Here is a 23,132-nt window from a genome sequence, read left to right as displayed (position 1 = left end):
TTTGGTTGTAAAATGTATTACCTGAGTGAAATGAAATCCAATATATCGTCCTGTGGAATCATTCATTCACAGACAGCTTACGAAGATGTTCAACTAATAAAGATCTTCATCGCTGGCAAAAATATGATGCATTTGAAAATTTGTTCTCACTTGACTGTACTGTAGGTCCACTGCCACCTCATCTAAAGCTCTTGATGTTCTTAAATCTTCCTGTTACGACTCCGAGTCGAGTGTGAATTGAAATCGCTTCAGACGATTCAGTGAGTGCAGGAACTGAACAGATCTTTCAAACTGATTCGCGAACGGATTTAGACAGATCTGCCAACTTGTTTGATGAAGTCTTTGAACAGAATCGACTCAAAAGAGTGATTCATTTGTGAATTGAGGCAAGCCCAGAAAAAAAGATACAGCGCGCTTAAACTACGCATTTAACAACACATATTGCATTAAAATAAAGTAACGAGAGGAACGTCGCCCAACGTAAGGAAGTAAAAGTAGAGTTTTTTTCATTAGAAATGTACTCGAGTTAAAGTAAAAGTACCCACATTCAAATCTACTCTTATGGACGTTATTTTGGAAAAGCACAACCCCAATTAAGTAATAATCAGTATCGGTATTGGTAAAATCGTAACAAAAAGTATTGGTATCACATCATCACACATCCCTACTTCAGAGCGGCATGACATGTCATATCCATAGACTGTGGTCATATCCCATAATTCATTACATTCAGGAACTTACGTGCCCCGTTTTTGCGACATATCTAGGAAAACTTTCCAGTGTAGGTTCAATTAATTAGGTATAACTTGTGTTGGAAATTTTAGTTGTGCAGCGATGAGTGTGTGTATTTTGAAAAATGTTTGCCACTGATTTTTACAAAATTAGAATCGCCACAATTAAACTGCGTTTGATACATAACGACTGAACAGACATTTTAAAGTTTAATTTAAGGGGTGTCCACTTGAATACGGGCCAAATACAGGAAATATGTCAAGTGCTCAAGTGCAAAAACCACAAGTGTGGGTAGACAGGCCCTTGTTTTTTTTTTTTATTCAGGTAAATTGATAGGGTAAATTGGGGCACATTTTGCCATTGAGTTGTCTAATAAAATAAGACAACTAATTAATTAACCCAAATTAAGTGCATCATTTGAAAACTGAAGTGGATTTTGGAATTTTCAATGTGAACACCACACTACTCGCACTATTTACACTACAAAACGGCATAGAATAGTGCACAAGTACACAAACTAGGACACACATACATTTCACAGTGATTAGTCACATGACATTTACAGGTTGGGTAATTGGCTCAAAACAACTTTGCAGCAGAACTGAGTACATATGGCAAAGATGTTGGACTTCTTTGTAAATCTTGCACTTCTGAGGGTCCTGCGGCAGCAGAACGACGGGCATTGAGAAGAATGGAAAGTGAAGGACAGCTTTCTCCAGGTATTACAGACCTCTTGCTCCATCTTAGTTTCAGTACAGATCCTGCGCTAATGCCCCCGGATCAAAATGCAGGGGACTTGAGATGGTTTCAAAACTGAGCTAGTTCTAGGGGACTTAAAGACAATTTAATGAAGCGCAACAAAACTAAGGTAGGTCAGTTCTTTACAAGATCCCATCCTCTCAACTTAAAGATGTTTGGGAGCTTTTCTTTGGCTAATGTTACACACTGTATTGCAAGCAGAAAACAATGAAAAAACAAACAAAAACAAAAAAACCCTCTACACTCAATTTGAAGAAAAGCATTTATTTTGTGAGCTGAAGTTGAGTAACTTTTTAAGTTTAACAGAGAAAACATTTCAGAAGATGGACAGTATATGAATATATAGGTCTATCTCAATTCAAAATTGGACTTCGGAAGATATTTTATATCTCCATCTCTATACAAGTGAACATAAACATGTCCAAAGAATTAAAACTTTTTCTTTTTTTTTTTTTGATGAAAAACTGAAAGCGATTAAGGTATGTTTTGCTTAGCAAATAATGCGACGAGCTACAATACTTTTAAATATTTATTGCCATTACTGCATCTTAAATGAGACAGGCTGAAGAAACTTCTCGAGTTTGTAGGGCTCCGGTGCTCGACACAATCAGCAGGTAGTTGAAGCACCATCCTTGTTCATGGACTCTCGTCTGAGAAACTAGTCATTTTTCATGCAGCCCTTAAACACGGATGCTGATGTTTTTCTGTTCTCAAAATCTTTGAAAATATTTCCAAATTCAAATGCTTACAATCATTCAAATGGTGATCAACCAACTTAATGTCAAATTTGAAGGCATTCAAAAAGAAATTTAAAATAGAATAAAGGCAAGAACTTTTGGTATTCAAACTAAATACACAATGCCGACACCTTTGACCAGATAAAAAAAAAAAAAAAAAACTGCTTTCTTAATCCCTTCTTTTTAATTTTTTTTTACCGAAAGAATTTAATTTGTTAACAAAACTATGAACCGTTTCAAAAAATTATCACCTCTACAATATAACATCAACAGTTAAGATCCTTCAATGAACTTAGTGGAGTACCCTCATCAGCCATGAACGACGTTACAATTTCAGAAGATAAAGAAACTGTAGCATAAACCTAAATAAACGTGAAATACCACTTTTGGTGTAACAACCAATTTATGCTAGGGCTCAAAGTAGGTGCTAAGTGCGAAGCGAAGACCATGCTACAGAGGAACATACTCAAAACTCTGGATTCCCATAACAAATAGTCGCTTTTTTCTTTCTTACATGGGTGTGGTATTTGTAGTGTCTACTTTTATATTAGTAGGCATTATGTAAGCATTGTGTTTCACTCATTTAGTCAAAAGGGCTGAAGTCCCTCTCTAAGTTTTCAGATTCATCGTCATCAGAAAAGAAGTCGTCGTCATCTATGTCTTCCTCGTCGTAATCCTCGTGCCATTCTGGAACGTATTCATCGTCATACTCGTCATCCTCCTCGGCCTCGTCGCCGGGGTCTTCGTTGTTGTTGTTGTCGGAGTCGGCGGACTCAGAGCCTCCTTCTGATTTGGACCTGAAATAATAAACGAGTGTAAAAAAAAAAAATCTGCATGCGTCAGTGGCGCTTCTCTGTAAATGTGTGGTGGCTCACTCTTTGTTGGCGTCTGTGTTGTTAGCCAGATTAGAGGCCTGTGCCGTCTCCTGGTCTGACCCGGTCTTGGACTGATATCCCACACGGAAGTCCTGCCAATCGGAGATGGTCAAATGTGTTGCTTTGAAGGCTTTTAATAAACAAGTTCATGTTTAAGCCTATAAAAAGTGCACAAGTGAGAATTATGCAGGAGTAGATTTACCTGAGTGGAGTGCTGGAGGATGGCCACTAGACGTTCCTGAATTCGGCGGATCAGCTCTAGGCCAGTGTTAAGGTGTTCAGGTTTCAGGAGTCGGACACAGGATGCAAGATCGGTGCATTGCAGCAGGGTCTCCTCTGAAAACAAAACCACAAACACTTATCAATGCATCAGAATCATGAAGCATAACTGAATTAGAGCAGGGTTCGCAAGTTGATGGAAAACTTAAAAGTAAAATTAAAATAAATATATGATCTGCCATATTCAGTGTCTGAAAGCTTCTCGGTTCACAGCATATGGCTTTGAGTTTAATGTGTGCGCTGGGTTTACTTAATTTACACATGCGTATCATTTCCAACTTTTTTTGTGGACAGAAGTTTACAGCATTTCATAAATGTCTCGGCAAAATAAAAGCATTTTAAATATTTAAAACTCAAGGATTTGAACGTGTGAAAGTGAAACATGAATAAACATGAATATTATTATTGTAACTTGTAGTGTAAATAAAATTAATCAAATATACATTTATTTTACAGTACAATACAATAACTACAAACAGTAATCTATTTCTGTCTTCATTTTTATAATTGAAATAATAATAATAATAATAATAATAGTTATTAAATTTGATTTGGTGAATTAATGTGGAGAGACACGATCACGACTTCCAAAAAGTCAAGCTACAAAATCAAAAAAGATTGAATGGTGACACAGTTACTTTGTACTTACTCAAATAAGTACTGAGCAATATTAATTAACTACTTGTACGTACTACAGAGTAATGGTTAGGTTTCTTGTAATTATGCATAATTTACTGTTATTAATATAGCAAGAACATGCAGTAACGACATGTAACTACGTCAGCTTAAAATAAGGTGTCACCGTTAATTATTTTGCATATATAACTACACATATGCACGTATATATTTAAGAAAAATGTGTTATTTATATATAAAATACATTATGTGTATGTATGCATGTATATGTGTGTGTATCTGTGTATGTGTACGTATGTATTATGTTATACATAATATATATGTGTGTACTGTGTATAATTATTTTCTATGTAAACACAAACTTTTATTTTGGATGCGATTAATTACGATGAATCGTTGCCCAGCACTAATTCTAATGTTTTGAAAGTGTTTTTTTTTTTTACAATTGTCTTTGCCAATCGGACAGTCTGTATTGGTTTCGAATAATGATGGGAATTTTTGGGAGAGTAACACTCACCCAGCAGGATCTGCAGGGCGTTAGTATGAAGGTCCAGAGCTTCTGTCTGCTGCTCCATCACATCCATCTTCTCAGTGTCCTGGTTGTAATAGCTGTATACACACGAGTACGCCAGCACCTACCAGACAAATTACACAAACACAACCATAAGGGATAAAGAAAACAACTGAAAAGATTGGGGAAAAAAACAAACAAACATGAAAGCCATTAAGATTCCCACCTTTCGAGCTTGAGCAAGAATCTTACAGGCGTCGATCACAAACGTCAAAGACTTCATCTGTAAAGCTTCATTTATAGAAAACACCTTGTTCTCCAGGTTGATTGCAAAGTCCTGCAGAAAGCAACAGACAGATACTTACAAACTTTCAGAAGTTCGTAATGAATGTGACGAATGGCTCACACAAACCTTGGCTTGGTTATGAAATGTGCATCTCTCGTTGTAGTCTTGGAACTTCTTCTCTTGCCTTGCAGCTTTACTCACCTGTGATTGCACATTAAGAGACATAGAGAACGTTTAGGCAAGAAGTCTGAATATTTACAATATGCAAATATATAAAATCAGTGTCTCTGATTTTAAATGACTGATAGTTTAATTAGTGTCTTACAGAAATCTAAATGTTTATAAGTCTTGTGTGGCCTTTTGCATGGGTTCATTTTAAATAAATATAGGTGGATAATTTGTGTTACTATGCATTCAATGTTGCATAACACATCATTCTTGAGTTCATTTAGTGAATACAATTGTGGGAAACTACTTGATTATTTGAACTGTAATTTACTCCAAGCAAGTCGTGTAGCCAAAAAAGAAACAACAACAAAAAACATAATTGTAAATGCTTTTCTGATGCAAGACGTATTTTGAAAGACGTGCGTGAAAGCTGTTGGCTTTGGTCAGACGCAGTTTAGAGTTGTCCTGATTCAGTATCTGCTGTCAGATGAGATGTTGTCAGGCTGTACAATGGCCATAATTGTTTTGAAGTTGCATCTGCATTGGTATTTACAGACTGTTTACTGCAGCTCAGAGGTGGCATGAATGCATCTACACTGGAATTACAATTACATAAATAACGCCATGAGATTAATGGCTTTTAAATGGGTATTTAAGGGTTAGTTTACCCCAAAATGAATATTCCGTCATCATTTCCTCACCCTCATGTTGTTTCAAACCTGTATGATTTAAGATAATTTGAGAAACGCCTCAGTTTTTTTTTGTTCATTTTGTCAATGGCAACAAAATCAGTTTTATTCACCAAAATTCTTCAAAATACCTTTTAATGTTTCAAGTGTATATTATATATATATATATATATATATATATATATATATATATATATATATATATATATATATATATATATATATATATATATATATAATTTTTACACGGCTCTGTGGAATACTTGATTCTGATTGGTCAATCGTGCCATAATGCTCAGGCTCATCTGGGTTACTGAAGTCAGCAGTGCTATACGCCTGCTAAGAACAGTTTATTTGTGGAAGTGTTGTATTTGGTGAGCAAATAAAATAATTAAAATTCAGTCTAATTAATATTTTGTGTACAGTTACTTAATTATGACATCCAGTATCGTGGATTCATAATACTCTGACTCTCGTTTCATACAAACGCAGCTGCTGCCATTTTGTGACTTGTTTTGTACACTGTTGGATTATGAGATACAAACAGGTACGAATCTGAAATCAATATATCTTATCCCCATAATTATTTATGTGGGGAAATGCTGTGTAATAAGTGGAATGACTGTATACCGTATCTCTTAAATGTCCGTTTAGTTTGAAGTTGCTGCAACTGCTCTCTCCGCGGAAGCTTTGCGTTTAAGGACCTAATAAAATATTTCAACTCAGATCAATATTTCGTGTCTAATTATTTACTTATGTGGCGAGTACCCGTGTAATAAGCGGGATAATGTACATCCAGCCGGTTGTTCTCTCAAAATAACCCTGTTCAGGCTGATTAAGTCCTGTGGGGGGTTATTTTGAGAGAACCACCGGATGTACATTATCCCTTACATAATGTTTCACCTGGCCGTAAGTATTTAAACTTAACTCAGAGGGACAAGACTGGTTTATCTGCAACCTTATTTCACACATCTGCAAGATCATATTGCAATCCGTCTTTTGAAGATGCTTACCATGGCTGAGCAGTTATAATAATCTTTATGTGTTGGCTTCCATGGCTTCAGACATCTCCAGCAAAATCCATGATTACATTTGGCACATGTCATACTACATGGAGATAAATATAAAGTAGAAATTCAGTATTAAAGTTAACTGTTGCATAGTTCTTCAATTTAAAACAAAAACTAGATAATACACATTCTCTGTAGGGATGCACGATATATCGGCCACCATATCGGTATCAACCCATAGATGTTCATTTTTAATGTTATCGTTAATCGGCCCGATAAGAAAATTTGGCCGATATATTAAAGCCGATAAATAATTGGATTTTTCCTTCAGCTGAGAGACTTCAGATGCTCAACATGATGGTTTTGAATTGCTTGAAATATGATTGGAATCACTTATGGAAAATACAGTTTAGTGCATCACAAATCTGTCATATAGGCTACATAAAATTATAGTGAGAACATCATTATAATTATGATCTTGGGACATGGATATTAATGGTGAGGCTTTTGCTTTTGTAATAAGGCTCTCAAAAATTATATAAAAATTTGGGTTTAGATTTATCGGCCAATATATCGGTTATTAATAATAATAATAATAATAATAATAATTCGTTACATTTATATAGCGCTTTTTCTGAGACCTCAAAGTGCTTTACATAGAAGGGGGGAATCTCCTCAACCACCACCAATGTGCAGCATCCACTTGGATGATGCGACGGCAGCCATATTGCGCCAGAACGCCCACCACACACCAGCTTACTGGTGGAGAGGAGACATTGATGAAGCCAATCAGTATATGGGGATGATTAGGAGGCCATGATAGACAGAGGCCAAGGGGCAAATTTGGCCAGGATGCCGGGGTTACACTCCTACTCTTTTTTTCGAAGGACATCCTGGGATTTTTAATGACCACAGAGAGTCAGGACCTCGGTTTAACGTCTCATCCGAAGGACGGTGCTCTTTTGGCAGTATAGTGTCCCCGTCACTACACTAGGGCCCACACAGACCACAGGGTGAGCGCCCCCTGCTGGCCTCACTAACACCTCTTCCAGCAGCAACCTGGTTTTCTCAGGAGGTCTCCCATCCAGGTACTAACCAGGCTCAGCCCTGCTTAGCTTCAGTGGGCAACCAGTCTTGGGCTACAGGGTGATATGGCTGCTAATATTTATTGGCTTTTAAATATTAAGATTTATCGGTATCGACCAAAATCTGAATATCGGTGCATCCCTAATTCTCTGATATGATGATTTCATTATGAACAAAACAAAAAACATTTAAAAAGGTATAACAAAAAACAGTTTAGTTCAAAAAAAGTGAACAAAGCAATTAGACATCTTGAAGCATTCTTTAGCGGTTAGTGATGTACACTCACTGTAGGCAACCCTCATTCTTCTCAATCTGAGCCTGGCAGCTGGGGCATCGCTTGGATATAAGTTTGGCCAGATGTTTACTCTGTGCTTCCATACTCATTCCCTCATAATAGCCTCCATCATCCATCCATTGGGACATGTGACTGCAGCTGGCTGGGTAGTGCGCCTGATGGTTGAACAAGAGAGATTGAGGCGTGAGCACAGAATACACAGCACAAGCACAGGTGTTAATCTCACTCATTTCATAAAACCAGGGCTTACTTTTAAAGCTTATTGGGTGTATCTCACAATACCCATGTAACCACCTCATAAGAAGATTTTTTTATTAAACCGAATATAAATGAATCATATGATCAATGTGAATATAGCCATTTATGTTATTCTACTATTATAGTCAAATTTAACTGTGTGTGTAAAGGCCTATAAGAGAATGGAATGTTCTCACATAAGTTTGAGTTGCCATTAAGAAAAACCACGAGATAATCTCATGCTGACATGTGATGATGAACTGTGCTGTCCTCTTTGTGCTACGAGTAAACGTGATGAACTGAGGTCTCTTGTTTTCACAATACAGGTTGGGGCCAAATGTTGATAAACAATATTGGAGTACATAACATTTATTGACTTGGATTAGAGAACTCTCAGCTATATAATAACTCTGATAATAAAATCTTCAGGGATCAAAACCAAAGATTTGGAGAGTGATCTTTTACAGATGCAGCAAAAGCCATAAAATCAAAATGTATTTTTTTTTTTACTGTATTACAGTAAAACAATTACTGCAAAAAGAGTACAAAACAACGATACAATATTTTGTTTTCTTATTTAAATCAGCATACCTTAATTACAAATTGTTTTTAGATCATGGTAGTATTTGTTTTTTGCCTTTTAAGCTTCATTGTCACAACGCAATGCAAAACATCTTAATGGTCCTAAGATATTATTAGTCAAAAGTTTGGAACAATTCAACTTATGCTCAACAAAGGCTGCATTTATTTGATCAAAAATAAGGTAAAAACTGTAATACTGTGAAATAGTATTAGAATTTAAGGTTTTCTATTTTAATATTTTAAAAAAAAATGTTTTATTGATCTAAAGCTGAATTTTCAGCATCATTACTCTACTCAACAGTCTTCAGTGTCACATGATCCTTCAGAAATGATTGTAATATGATTTGCTGCTCAAGAAACATTTGTGCTGCTTCATATTTTTGTGGAAACTGTGATACACTACAATTGTAATAAGTAAAAAAAAGAAAAAAAAAGAGAAATATATATAAATTAATACTTTTATTCATCAAGGATATTTTGTAACATTATAAATGTCTATACTATTTCACATAAATACTATTTGATAGTAACAGAGCAGCAAATCAGCATATTAGAATGATTTCTGAAGGATCATGTGAAACTGAAGACTGGACGAGAGGAATAAATTACATCCTACAATAAATTCAAATAGAAAACAGTTATTTTAAATTGTAATACCACAATATTGTCACAATATTAATGATTTACTGTATTTTTGTATAGGGCTAAACCTAAACCTATATAAATCTATGCTAAATGCATTTATGTATTTTAAGATGAAATATGACCAGCACATGTTCTCAGCACGTTTCTCTACATCAGTCACTCTTTGACGGTACTCATGAAAGACTGTAGCAGTAGTTAGGAAGATCACCTCTGGGAAGTTACAGCTGAAACAGGAAGACCAGCAGCACTTGGAGCAGGTTCCCACGCCACCGATGTTCTCCTTGCACAGGATCTGGTCACAGCCCTGAGGGTTGGTGCACCAGGTCAGGTTGGAGCAGCTCTCCACGAAGCCTCGCAGAAGAGCACTGTCGTACTGCAGGAGAACACACACGAGACAAACTCATTCTCAGGTCTCTCAACACACTGAATGTGTGTGTGTCTGTGTGAGAGAGTGTGCGTGAGAGTGTGTGTGTGTGTGTGTGTGTGTGTGTGTGTGTGTGTGTGAGAGAGAGAGATAGAGCGTGTGTGAGAGAGAGAGAGAGAGAGAGTGTGTGTGAGAGAGAGTGTGTGAGAGTGAGTGAGTGTTGTGTCTGTGGTGTGGTGTGAGTGTTGACCCTGCACATACTTTGGCAATGGTGTCCTTATCAGTGAGGATGTTGTTGAAGAACTTGGAGGTCGGCTGAGCCCGACAGTCTGTGATGGGACAGTCGCAGTTCATGACCAGATTCTGTTCGATGCGAGCACTGAGGTACTCCTGCCAGCACGACTGATGGGAAACAGAGATGGCGTGACAACACAACTGTAAACGCAGTTCAGCATAGCGTCACATGCAGCCAAAGATATTAGGGTATTGACCAATACACACGAGCTATGCTGACATATTAATGAACGTCATCTACTGAATATGCATCATAGCTTTACACAAAATATAGGCACTGGAAATCATTCAAAAGTTTGGGGTTGGTAAGAACTGAATGGTTTTTGAAAGTCATCTCTTATGCTTACCAAGACTGCATTTATTTGATCAAAAATAGGGGTAAAACCATAATATTCAAAAAAATTATTACAATAGAGTGGTGCAGGTATGACATCAGAACCCAGACTAATTAGTCGCCTAATTCGCCGCTGGTTCCGTCGAGATTTTCCTATGTTTTTTTTTTTAATTTATGTCTAAAATAAAGCCTGTGGTAAACACAAGTTGACTATACTATGACGTTTTGTTCTACAACATATATCGCACGCACACATAGCGAAAATGCGAATTTAGAAGCAGTTATGTTCGTTTTTAATAAGTAACTTGATAAGACTTGGGGTGCGAGTGTGTGCAGTGTAGGTTGTATAACAAAATGTCAAAGTATGAAGTTGTGTTTACCTCAGGCTTTATTTTAGACATAAATAAACAACATTATAAAACCCATAGGAAAATCTCAAAGGAACCGGCAGTGAATTAGACTTCTGGGTTCTGATGTCATACCTGCACCACTATTAAAAACAGCTTTTTTTATTTGAATATATTTTAAAATGCAATTTATTCCTGTGATACAAAGCTGAATTTTCAGCAGTCTTCAGTCACATGATCCTTCAGAAATCATTCTAATATGCTATTTTGCTGCTTAAGAATCATTTCTTATTATCATCAATGTTGGAATAGTGTGCGGTATAATACTGTGATTCTTAAAAAAATAAAAATAAAAAAAAAATAATAATAATAATAATAATTTATTAAAAAGCAGCATTTATAAAAAATAAAAAAAAATCATAAAAAAAATAAAAAATCATACTGCTCCCAAACTTTTGTACGCTAGTGTATTCTGAGAAGAACCGCACACTCACCCTGCAGCAGTAATGCATGCAGCAGAGCATGGGAGGGGGGTCACTCTCTTTGGACTGGGAAAGGCACACGGGGCATTGGGCCACGGGGCCCGGGGCCGGCTGGGGGTTGCGGATCTTGAGGCCGGCAGCCAGGACCAGGGCGTCTGGGTCGTCAGTGTAGCGCTGGATCAACAAGTCCACGTTCCATTTGCAATGTATGAGCAGATGCTCGGCCCGGTCCAAATCCAGGCTCAGGGTTCCGGCCACCTGCTGAACGGTGCGCTGCATCAGCTGCTTCACCTCGTCCTGAGTCATCGTGCGACCCATGGAGAACAGCACCGCCTCCAGCACGCCGTCCTCCGGGTGCTGCGGGGGAACTATGAGGCCTCCCAGGCTGCAGAGGGAGATACACACACACACACACACACACATAAAACGTCATTATATGGACTTGAGACACATGAGCTTCTCAGGGAAGAGCATTTTGATTCTTAACAGCAGGCCCAGACAGAATCTGCAGACCTTTCCACATGGAAACATTAATAGCACTACACTTTCATTGGTAGCTGAAAGAATTACTAGTTTTCCAAATCTGTGGAACGCTGCAGTGCTGTTCCATGTGGACTTGCTCATTAACATTTATTACCACATAAAAGCTACAACATTTATCCTCATCAAATATAGATTTGAACTTCCTGATGTTCATCAGTTTTTAATAAGGTACCAACAGAATGATTTCTCTGTATTGATATAAAAATCATAAAATTTGTATGAAATATCAGCTTTAAAATTATTCAAACTGGCACATCCTGAATAAATTTAGGGATAAAAACCTCTTTTAGATAAGTATGAATGTGTGAATTACAAAATACTGATTCATACAGCTAAATAAAATGACTCATTACTTTTTACATAGAATAAATGAGCAACAAACATGATTGAAAATTTAAAATATCTTTATTTATTTTTTTATGTATTAAACATAAATGCCTTAAATCACCTTTTTCAACATATCTAGCATATCTATGCTAAAATTCTGTGCTGAAACATAAGTATTTGATTGTTATTTTTAAAAAAGTGGACAAAAAGAAAGAACAAATTCTTTAGGTTTAGTTTACCCAAAACGTTTTCCAAAAAGAAAGTTGTGTCATCATTTACTCAGATGTTATTCCAAAGCCATAAGACTTTTGTTCATCTTCAAAACACAGATTTAATTTAGTCCTTTATACATATGCTCAAACGCTCTCGTTTGACACGCAACAACCAATGAGGTTTGTATATCGTCACTCAGGTACAGTTCTGCTGCAGTTGACCATAGTTGATGTGCTCTATGCATGTGCATTGATGTGAACAAACGCCTAAATCTTCAGAAGATCTGGATTAAACCACTCAATTAATATCACTTCCTTTTATTACGTTATTCTGAACTTTTACTGAATACATGAAAGTTTAGTTACATGGACTTTCAATGGAGGGAGATTAAAATATAATATAATATAAAAAAAAATATCTTCATATGTGTTCCGAAGACAAAGGAAAGTCTAATGGGTAAATGACTGAATGCACTAACCCTTCAACTACGGCACAGGCAGGAAATGACCTGCCTTTAATCCACTGATGATCACAAATGTTAGTGCTATTTAAAATAAGAAAAAGAGCATCTCTTAAGGCATTCCATTGGCCGACGCCAACATTCGCACTGACCCATGAGGAATGGACTAGATCTGTCCTTGCGTAGGTCATAGATAGTGCAACTGCAGAAGTTAAATCAGATCAAAACAGATAAAGTAAAGACAAGCAGCAAAACACTTCCTGTGCCAACGTGAAAATCCTGCCTCACACACAGACTGATCTGAGAACTAGTGAGCTGCCTTGCTGTCTACCTTCTATGGCACACAAAACCTCTTGAATGATTTGAATGCTCTACATGGGCAGCGGCTCCACATACCCCACAAATAGCTCTCTGCATGAGACACTCAACACACAACTGATTCCAACAGTGTTTGATGTTAGTTCACGACAAAACATTGTTATTCATGCTGCACATCTTCCTAAATAGCATCATGAGCACGTGCGTCTAGGTAGGCAGCTCACTAGGTTTTGGAATGGAGCAGCACACACACAGGAAATTTGAGCTTACAAAAACAAACAAAAGAAACCGGACAGACAAGCTACTCGCCCGACGAGAGCAACTGTTTGGCATCAGTGCATCTCTCGTTTCAGAAAAAGAAAAGCCCTGAGAAGGGAGGGGAAAAACTTCAGTGAAAGCCACGTTCTTCGCCTCCTTTCTTGCACGCGGGTCTAGGGTTCAAGGGTTAAGGGTCATCAGCACACCTGGTGTCGGCATTGCTGCCGCCGCTGCTTGCGGAGCTTTTTTTCCCGTCGATCTTAAAGGAGAACTGCGCCTGGCCCTTTCTAGGTGTGGACGGGTCCTCCATCAAGAACTCCACGATGTGTGGGCTTTCCTCGTTGCGTCGAAGGTAGCCTTTGTTGAGGACATGCATGATGCAGGACAGCACGTCAGTCGTGCTGCAGCTGAAGCGAACCGAGGAGCGAGTGCGATCCGCCTCCTGCTTCTGACACCTGTCCAACACCTGCAACAGCACAAGGGACACGCAAAGAGCACACTCTCATCTTCAGTTACATGTGTCAGGTGTTTCAATGATCACATTTGTTCATAATTATAAAATCAAAAGATTATATTTTATATTAAAAACAATAGTCTGCTTTCAAGAATATTGATATAAGAATATAGATTTAAATGACAATTTTCATGAATTGAATTAGTTTTTTTTTTTCAGTGCAAAAATCTGTTAAATAAGCATCAAAAGCACTACAACAAATGCTATCATTATGTAAATACTTTTCTATTTGAATATTTTCTTTTCTTTTTTACAATACCGTAATTATAATAATACAAAAGAAAATTAGGGCCCTATGAAATAGGTTTTCTTCAAAATTACACTGGTTGTGTGGGTAAAAAAAACTGAATCCAAAACATTTTAAGGTACACTGGGCTGTTTTAACCCAATTTTAGGTCAAATATGGACCAGACATTGGGTTAAACAGCTGGGTCTGTCCATATTTGACCCAAATTTGGGTTAAAACCCAGCATTTTTTTTTTTTTGAGTGTACGTTTAAATTTGTTTTGGATTCAGTTTTTTTTATTTTAAATTGGATTTACTGTACAACAGTAATATATTTCTGTCAAGTTAAACTGAACCTTTATTTTGATGGGTTGCGGTGAAGACCTTTGAGTTTCTTAGTTTATGATATGATTTTTTTCTCAAATGAAACGGTAAAAAAAAAAAAGTGACTCTCAGAGTGGCTCTGGAGATGAAGTTCATGCATTCATATTCTCATATAGGGAGGCGGCGGAGGCTAAAAAACACCGCGAGCGTCACACGTGCTTCAGTGTGTGTGCTGTGTTGTAAATTAAATTGCGCGTCTGCATCATTCATTCATACAGAGACGCAGAACTACAGACACTAGTCTATATCGCAATTTGATTAAGTGTACTGACATGCTTTTTATTTGTTCAGCAAACATTTGACAAATTCCAGGTTGTACAGTCAATTCAGTTTTTATGACTGGATTCCGCGAGTACTAAAATAGGTCTCAAGCAAAACAACCTCTATTGATTTCGCCATGAACTATGATCTGGACATAATCTTAACAGGTTTGTGAGTATTGTTTTTTTATTAACCAAAGGGCAGCCTATAGGTCATGCACTGTTTTGCAGATCCATACTTTACCTTAAACACCAAATTGTCAATATGCATCTCCTTCTCATTCTTCATGATCTGCACAATGAGACAGTAGACGTAGTTCCTCTTCCTCTCTAGTGTGAGCGCAGCATCTTCATCCACATTCAGGTAGGTCTGCCTGGGAAGCAGGTAATGGTAACCGTGTTTGTCTGAGCTCTGCAAGAGGGACTTCTTGTTCAGTCTCAGGACCCCTGAAAAGACCAATCACAGCGCTTTTTCAATTAAATTCAAAAGCGTTTTTTGTTCATTCAGAATTCAATACTCAGTGACTCAATTCGGCGATTAAAAATACAGTAAAACCGCAATATTATTATGATTAAAATTTAAAATAACTGTTTTCTATTTTAATATAGTCAGTTGGATTTTCAGCATCATCACTCCAGTCTTCAGTGTCACATGAGGCTTCAGAAATAATTCTAATATGCTGATTTGAAGCCTAACTATTATTGATTATTTATCATTTATAATTATTGAGCTTCAAATTGAATTTGCCATCACAGGAACATTTTAAAGTTGCATTTTAAAATGAATTTAAATAGAAAAGTTATTTTAAATCATATTTCACAATATTACAGTTTTTACTGTATTTTTAATTAAAAATAAAATAAAAACTTAATTATTCAAAAATTTCGACCAGTAGTGAATAGGATTCTTAAAATACGGGTTCCCCTATTGTATCCTAAACGAGAAGAAGAAACTTATTTAAGAATTATATTTCAAAATAAAGGAGGATTTTTATTGGATGCGTCTTCTCATTTTGTTATTATGAGTTCTCCTCACCTTTCATGGGGTCCTCGCTGCAGTCGGTGTGCGTGAGAACCCCCTCCTCTGCAGTGAGAGGTTTGAGGGCATGGCTCAGCATAGCGGGTGAGAGACCCGTGGCCTGTTGCAGCATCTCCACACTCACATCCTGCACAAGAGCAAAGAAGTGAACACTCCTGAAGCTAGCTCATATTAAGATTCATATCACACCCAGGTATGCATTGATCTTGAAAGAATACCTCATGTTGGTTGAACTGTAGCAGGATGTACATCTGCAGTGTGGAGACGTAGAGAGTGCAGGAGCCGAACTGAAGCTCAGCATGACCGAGCCACGTCCACTGCAGCCGGCGGGGCTTACTGTGGGTCAAGCTGTACATGCGCTGACCTGCAGGAGAGAGAACGCATACAGATGAACATTCAAACTACAACAGAATCACCAGATTAAATGCCTGCATTGCAAGAGATTACATATCAGCAGGGTTTGAAATGAACTTTTTCACCCAGCGGCCAATTTGGCTACTAAATGTTTAAGTTACTGGCCATTCAGAACTTTTACCATTACAAATTGTATATATAATACATACATTTCTTTTTCAAACAAAATCCTGTCATCCAGCAATTTCCTCCCTTCCTCTTTCATTCTCATCCTTTTCACTAAAAATGTGTTTTAGGTCGACAGATCAATACAGTACAAGTAGGATGTTGGAAAATAGCCATGTCTTTCTGTTAACCAAATGCTTTTTAATCTTCGCTATTGCTTCAATGCAAATGAACAAGCGCGCCGTTATTTGTTGAGTAGTGACGGGCATGTTTAAGTAAGCCAGATATGCGCAGATTCTGCGCAATACGCTGTATTTAATATATCATGATGACTCACGAGTTGAGTATTTGCACTAAATCTGCGCAGATTTGGCTTACACGAACTTCCCCAGCAAAGTAAGTAAACATAATAACACGCCAAATTGGCTAGTGATTTGACAGCGTTACCCGCCACAGTTGATTTTTACCCGCATTTGGCAGGTTGGCGGGTGTTAATTTCAAACCCTGCGTATCAGTAGTGAAATTTCGACTAACCGTTGGAGTAAAACTCTGTGAATTCAGCCAGGTAATTGCAGAGTTGAGCAGGGAAGTGTTTGCTGGGGTCCTCGAGGTAGCAAGGAGCTGACACAACCCAGCAACGTGGGGACAACACCAACACTTTCACGTCACTCTCTTCGTCGGGTTCAGACACGTCTTCATCCATCATCTGATCAAAACACGATGAACAGCAAAATGCACTATTATCATTTAAAAGTGATTCTACAACAGGGATGGGCAACTCCAGTCCCCAGGGGCCACTCTCCTGTTTAGCTCCAACGCTAATCAAACACACTGTAACAAGATAATGTCTTCAGGATTACTAGAAAGCTACAGGCAGGTGAGCTTTTATCAGGATTGGAGCTAAACTCTGCAGGACCGAAGTTGCTCATCCCTGTTCTTGGAACAGTTTCCCAAACCTGTACTGGGGACCCCCCAACACCACTTCACAGTTTGGATGTCTCCCTCATCTAAAGGCCAATTCACACAGACACTACGCCGGGTTTTGCCAGATCAGTGTGTCTGATCACCCCCTGTTGGAGCTTGTTTTTGCTGATTGATCATGGTGAATCAGAATTAGAAAATATCTGAGAAGTGACGTGCTGTAATCCAGTGTTGATCTGCGTCTGTCGGTTCAGTGTGAATTGGCATTAACATGTCTGATTCAACTCATTAGCAGAGACTGCAAGACGTGCATTGGGTGTTCAGTGGTGGGGGGGTCTTCAGGACAGGAGTGAAAAGCATGGTAGCTTGTTTCCACAATGGAATAAAAAAAAAAGCAGCCACAATTATGACTTTTTTCCTCATGATTGTGACTTTATATCTCACAAGTCTGACAGAAAAGTCAGAACTGCGTATAAACTTGCAACTACTGGAAAATTTTTCAGAATTGTGAGATTAAAAAGTCGCAGTTACCTTTTTTATTTTGTGGTGGAAACATACCATAAGAAAGTCTCGAATTTTAGCGCAGGTAATATAAAAAAACTAAGACGAGGATGCAAATAAGAGTTTTTTTTAAACATTTATGATACAAGCCATCATGTTTTATAGAGCTGTCATTGTAATACTTATGAGCTCTGACACGTCACTTTCCTTCACTGACTACCTTATGCAACTGTCATGATAATGTCAGGTATGTAAAATCTTTAAAATGACTCCCATGAGCGCAGAATTGTGACAAATGTTGATCTGGAGTGACATAAAAGTCGCATTAATTCTGATATGACTATCCAGACTGCGGTCGCATTGCAAAACATCCGACTTGTATCAGATTCAGGACCACATATGAAAGTGGCACAAATCGGAATTGAAAATATCAGATTCCATGTGGTTTGTGCTGTTCACACTGTCATGAGAAAAACGGATCAGAGCCAAAAAAAAATAAATTATATATATCGCCTTAGCCAGCAAATACATTTTTTGCCATTTCATCGCTCTGGCATAAGATTGTTTTATTAGTCACCTCCTCAAAGTCCTCCAGGTTTTTGTCCAGCTGCTGTAGACGGTAAAGATGAAACTCCTGTTGAAGCTCCTCAGATTCACTGAGGTTGGTCAGCATCTGCTGTGGAAACCGGTTTGGAAAGCAGGTACCGATATGCTCAACCACGGCGGTCTCCAACCACACCTTCCCCTGACCCAACAACCGATCACCCAGATAGTACCTGAACATAGAGGAACAAATGTGCAACGTGAAAAACGGGGTGAACAGAACCATATTAATAGCCTGCATTTTCCCAGAAAAATGTTCTTGAGCCTTGATATTTAATCTACTGGTTAACAATGGCTGTTTGGAAGATAAAATAAGTCAGCTGACTGGGGGGGGGGTAAAAAAAATGTATATAGCAAATATTATAAAAATGTAGAAGAATATTTAGACAATTGTTTTAACAATATCGCTCAGCCCTAGTTAGCAGCAGCTGTTCTCTCACCTGTAAAAATGCTCGAAGGTGTTGGCCAGCTCCAGACCGGAAAGGAACAGCATGGGCTCCATGAACTGCTGAAGCTGGTTCAAGGTGTCCACATTCCCAGAGTCCCCTCCACTTTCCTGGATCATCTTGTCGATGTACTGCGCAAACCGTTCACTTACCTTCAAGGAAGTTATTGAATAAATAAATTAAATGACAAGAAATTCAAACTCTCATTGCAATGAAAAACATCTTAAATGGTCCAAAAATATTTTTTTCAGTATTTTTGATCAAATAAATGGAAGCCCGATGAGCATAAGAGACTTGTCAAAAACATTACAAATAGTAGTTTGCAAACTTTTGACCGGTACTGTATAAAATATCAATATAAAAAAAAGTATTTACATTTTAAATAATACATTTTAAATAATATTAACATAAAAAAAAAAATTTCTATAAACAATTTTTTTTAGTCTTCAACAAGTATTCCCTGTTGACTCACGTGCATAGCGGTGAGAATGGAGAGCTGGAGCAAGGCAGCAGAAAAGCCCTGGCGGAGAGCAAGCACAAAGGCCGTGTGCTGGCCAAACAGTTCCTCCATCGCATTCTTCAGCCGGAGGAACATTCCCCTGTAGCGCTCTACGAAGTCAGAGAGGCTGCATGTCGAATCTAGGAAACACTTTACCTGGAAAGAGCCAAACAAAAGTCCGCCAGAATTACAGGAATTGATAGGCATGATCTGCATTTGTACAGGTCATTTTAGGTTTAGATATGCAGATGATCATCAACATCTTTTTATTCAAGTAACCTGAAACCTTGGCAGTAAATTCGACACATTTTTGCAGGATTAGTCACTTGCTTGCTTAGGTATTCTGACTACTTTCATTATTCTTTCATCTACCAACTAAAAGGGTAGTAGCTCCTTTTAACACATTTTGCCAAAGTTAAAATAATTGTCTAACCTGTCGCTGAACGACACCTTGCCAGCACAGAGCAATGCCTGCGATGCTGCTAGTATTCTTCACTTTTGGTTTGGTAGTGGATGAAGTTGAGCTTACAACATTTGTTTCCTTATTCTTTCCCTCTTTACCATCTGTAACACAATAAAAGCACATAAATACTCTTGACAAGTTACTGCAAATGTCAAAAGAATGTTCACTCATATAAAATGGCTACCAACCAAACATCAGCAAATGCAATCTGCCAGCAATTTGGGTTGCACAATCACAGATATTGTGATTCTCAATTTGAACTGCAATATGAAAAACATCTCATGGATTTGTTGCTTGGATATCAAGACGAACTAATGCATGAACTATATTGAAACCGCAGCTTTCATGGCCACGTGTGTGTTCAAATACGGCAAATGACCAATTCCCGTTTATCTCCAAAATGAGTCATGCAATATGGGTGTGTGATTTTACAAAATGCAAATGGCTGATGTTTAATTAAACCTTTAGTTTGCATGTGCTGCATACCATTCATCAAAGCGAACGGACGGTATTTGTTTATGTCTAATACACATTTTCTAAGCATGAAGATATGGTGTCTCAAAGCAGCTCTCAAAATCTGCTCGCTTCATATCTAACTGGGGAGGTGGAAAGTTTGTTTTGCTTTACAAACTACAAATCTAACGTTACTGGACCACAGAAAAGGAGGAGTTGACTGCATGTCATTGATTTGGATTGATAACGGGAACAACTAAAAATAGATTTCAGTAAAAAGTGTTTTTTGCATTGTAAATTTTCACTGGGTTGAATTTTGAGGTCTGAGTTTGGTTCTTGTAACAAGACTCAAGTGTTTGTACTGGCAGCAGAATGTGGGGAAAACATGCCTCAATTTGGAGATAAACGGAAATGGTTCATTTGCAGTATTTGAACACACACACACACGTGACCATGAAAGCTGCGGCTTTTAATATAGTTCAAGCTTTTTTCGCTTCACATCTTGATATTCAAGCAACAAATACATGTTTTTCAAATTGCAGTTCAAATTGAGAATCACAATATTTGTTACAATTTTGAGTGGATTATCGTTAGCAAATTGTGCAGCAATTTCAATAAGAAGCCAGAGGAATTAAAAAACAAAACAAAAAGACAGCAGAACTAAATAGAAATAAATAAATAAAAGGCCTTTTGTCATGGTTAGTTTGAAGTTGAGCTGAGCAGATGGATGGGGTGCTGCAAAATACATAAAATGAAGTAAAAATAAATAAATAAATAAATAAATAAATAACATTAGCTCCTACACTATTACTTACTCTTTAAATCTCTGCTTCTGTTGATACCTTCTGAAAACAAGAAAAATACCTTGAAATAGAGAAGCTTTCATTTAACACAATCTACAGAAGGTGGTTTAAATTCTGGATTACCAGAAAAGACTTACAAAACAGGACCACCAAATATACAAATATGTCTCACACACGTAAAAGTAACCCACAGTAGTGGCACTCAAGTCTCTAGAAGGAACTATTGTAGTTTTGAAGCCACTCACTGGATTTGATGGGAGGTTTGAGCTCTTCTGTATCAACTGTGCTGGTGTCCACATGAACAAGCAAATGAGTGAGACGCCGCACACGAGAGTTGAAGATGGAGGCTGAGCTCTTACACCTCTTGGAGGATTCAGCGTTCTCTAAATACTCATTCATCAACCAAGACAGAGGGCTGAGAGTAGAAGTCTCTGTTATAAAGAAGAATATAAGAAATTTAAAGGGGTCCTATTATACTTTTTTACATTATCAACTTTCTTTAGAGTGTAAGGGTACTGTTTGAGCATGGAAAAAGGTCTGGAAAGTTACAAAGGTACAAAATCACTCCAGTGGGAGTTATTCTCTATATGAGTGTCACAGTTCCTGAACTCCCTGAAACGCCTCCATTGTAGCCTTGAGTTTTCTTCTGGGAACAAACATGTCACAATATTCCTCATTAGAATAATTCCCACCCAAGGGATATGCCAAAAAAAAAAAAAAACGATGAGGCCCTGTTGAGTAATTTCACATATTTTGTCTTCCAATAATTCAAGCACTTTTCAAGTACCTTTTTCATTTATATGGCTGTTGTCAAGGGTTTTCCAGGACTTAAACTTCAAAAACTCAAATTCAAGCACTTTGTATGAACCCTGAAGAGACATTTCCGAAACATGCTCAAAGTGGTTGACCAATGACACATTCACAGCCGACCAATAATAGCACATTACGCTTTTCGGAAAAAGGACTTCATAGAGACAACAAATGCTGCAACAATGTAAAATATGGTGAAAAATAATGTCTTTTTTTAACATTCAAGCCTATTCTAGTAGATCCTAAAAATAAAATCAAGACTTTGTAAAATGCCATAAGAGGTCCCCTTTAATCCAATCACACTTGAAAATAACATGGACCACCCACAGTTTATATTACACATATCTGGAGATACCAGATTGATCCAAGCACATCTGAAAATAAAACTTTTTTTCAGCGTCAATATATGATTGTGTTATGATATATTTCACATTAACCCTTCCCTGAACACTATGGAAAAACAAAACAAAAACAGTGGTTTGTCGCTTTTTTATATATCCATTAGACGGTCTCTTCCTGTCTAAGTGGGCAGCACTTGGCCAGAAGAAAATTGGAGCAGACATTGGGTCAGGTAACTGCCGTTTACCTGAGATGGTGATGCTCTGTACGATGGGGGTTATGAGAGCTTCCCAGCAGGTTCGGCCTAAAGCCTCTGCGGCCTCAGCGTCAGGAAGGAAGCGGTCAGCAAACATCTGCTCATGTTTCAGGGCACTGTTTAACCTGAAGCCCAGAGAGAGATTCGCATAAATATCAGAGGTTTTCATATAACGTTCTGCTCTATAAATGAAATAACTATGGCAGCAGGTCTCACTTGTTAAAGAGCTGCAGCAGCTGGTTCTTGTCCTCCAGGATCTCCTGGCACCAGGTGTGAGCTTTTGTAGTATAGAAGAGATAAGTGCGGCAGCACAGCTGCTCCTTAAACACCGGCCAGAAAGTGGGCTTTGGTCCCAGAACCTCAAACCCATGCACTCGTGTATCAATGCCACCCTGTTGACAGGAAGGAAAACAATTTGTAAGAGAGGTGGAATAAAGAGTATCTCAGGCATTATGTTTAATTTCAGGCAAGTTCTGTCACAATTCATTCAATATGTCTGACCTGTTGACATCTTTTGACTCTGATCTGAATGATGGGCCAGAAACGAGTCATATTCTCCAGCAAAACCACATGGCTGGCGGAGGGTGCCACATTTACCTGTTTAATACACACACAAAAAAAGTATCATTT

At 37.8% G+C, this 23,132-nt stretch overlaps 1 protein-coding gene across 7 annotated transcripts in view; it reads right to left on the bottom strand.

Annotated features, from left to right (window-relative positions):
• Window positions 1-1,739: 1,739 nt before the first annotated feature.
• cul9 (cullin 9) overlaps window positions 1,740-23,132 on the bottom strand; it is a 55,452-nt gene continuing 34,059 nt past the window's right edge. For 5 of the 7 annotated variants that reach the window (XM_084391898.1, XM_084391900.1, XM_084391896.1 and 2 more), the window contains 25 exons: window positions 23,004-23,099; window positions 22,719-22,894; window positions 22,494-22,627; window positions 21,343-21,528; window positions 21,110-21,139; window positions 19,812-19,942; window positions 19,352-19,534; window positions 18,874-19,031; window positions 18,408-18,606; window positions 16,943-17,114; window positions 16,108-16,253; window positions 15,887-16,016; window positions 15,095-15,297; window positions 13,674-13,933; window positions 11,361-11,733; window positions 10,153-10,293; window positions 9,736-9,900; window positions 8,055-8,218; window positions 6,686-6,779; window positions 4,942-5,016; window positions 4,756-4,866; window positions 4,536-4,653; window positions 3,306-3,439; window positions 3,104-3,195; window positions 1,740-3,025 (listed from right to left, as the gene is read on the bottom strand). In XM_084391898.1, coding sequence (XP_084248024.1) covers window positions 2,812-3,025; window positions 3,104-3,195; window positions 3,306-3,439; window positions 4,536-4,653; window positions 4,756-4,866; window positions 4,942-5,016; window positions 6,686-6,779; window positions 8,055-8,218; window positions 9,736-9,900; window positions 10,153-10,293; window positions 11,361-11,733; window positions 13,674-13,933; window positions 15,095-15,297; window positions 15,887-16,016; window positions 16,108-16,253; window positions 16,943-17,114; window positions 18,408-18,606; window positions 18,874-19,031; window positions 19,352-19,534; window positions 19,812-19,942; window positions 21,110-21,139; window positions 21,343-21,528; window positions 22,494-22,627; window positions 22,719-22,894; window positions 23,004-23,099 — 3,885 coding nt within the window. In that variant the 3' untranslated portion in view covers window positions 1,740-2,811. The remainder of the gene's footprint in view (window positions 3,026-3,103; window positions 3,196-3,305; window positions 3,440-4,535; window positions 4,654-4,755; window positions 4,867-4,941; window positions 5,017-6,685; window positions 6,780-8,054; window positions 8,219-9,735; window positions 9,901-10,152; window positions 10,294-11,360; window positions 11,734-13,673; window positions 13,934-15,094; window positions 15,298-15,886; window positions 16,017-16,107; window positions 16,254-16,942; window positions 17,115-18,407; window positions 18,607-18,873; window positions 19,032-19,351; window positions 19,535-19,811; window positions 19,943-21,109; window positions 21,140-21,342; window positions 21,529-22,493; window positions 22,628-22,718; window positions 22,895-23,003; window positions 23,100-23,132) is intronic. The other 2 variants (XM_084391897.1, XM_084391895.1) reach the window with 1 other exon arrangement.

This window comes from Rutilus rutilus (assembly GCF_951802725.1).
Source record: "Rutilus rutilus genome assembly, chromosome: 20".
Classification (NCBI taxonomy): Eukaryota; Metazoa; Chordata; class Actinopteri; order Cypriniformes; family Leuciscidae; genus Rutilus; species Rutilus rutilus.
This window is presented reverse-complemented; position numbering and strand designations above follow the sequence as displayed.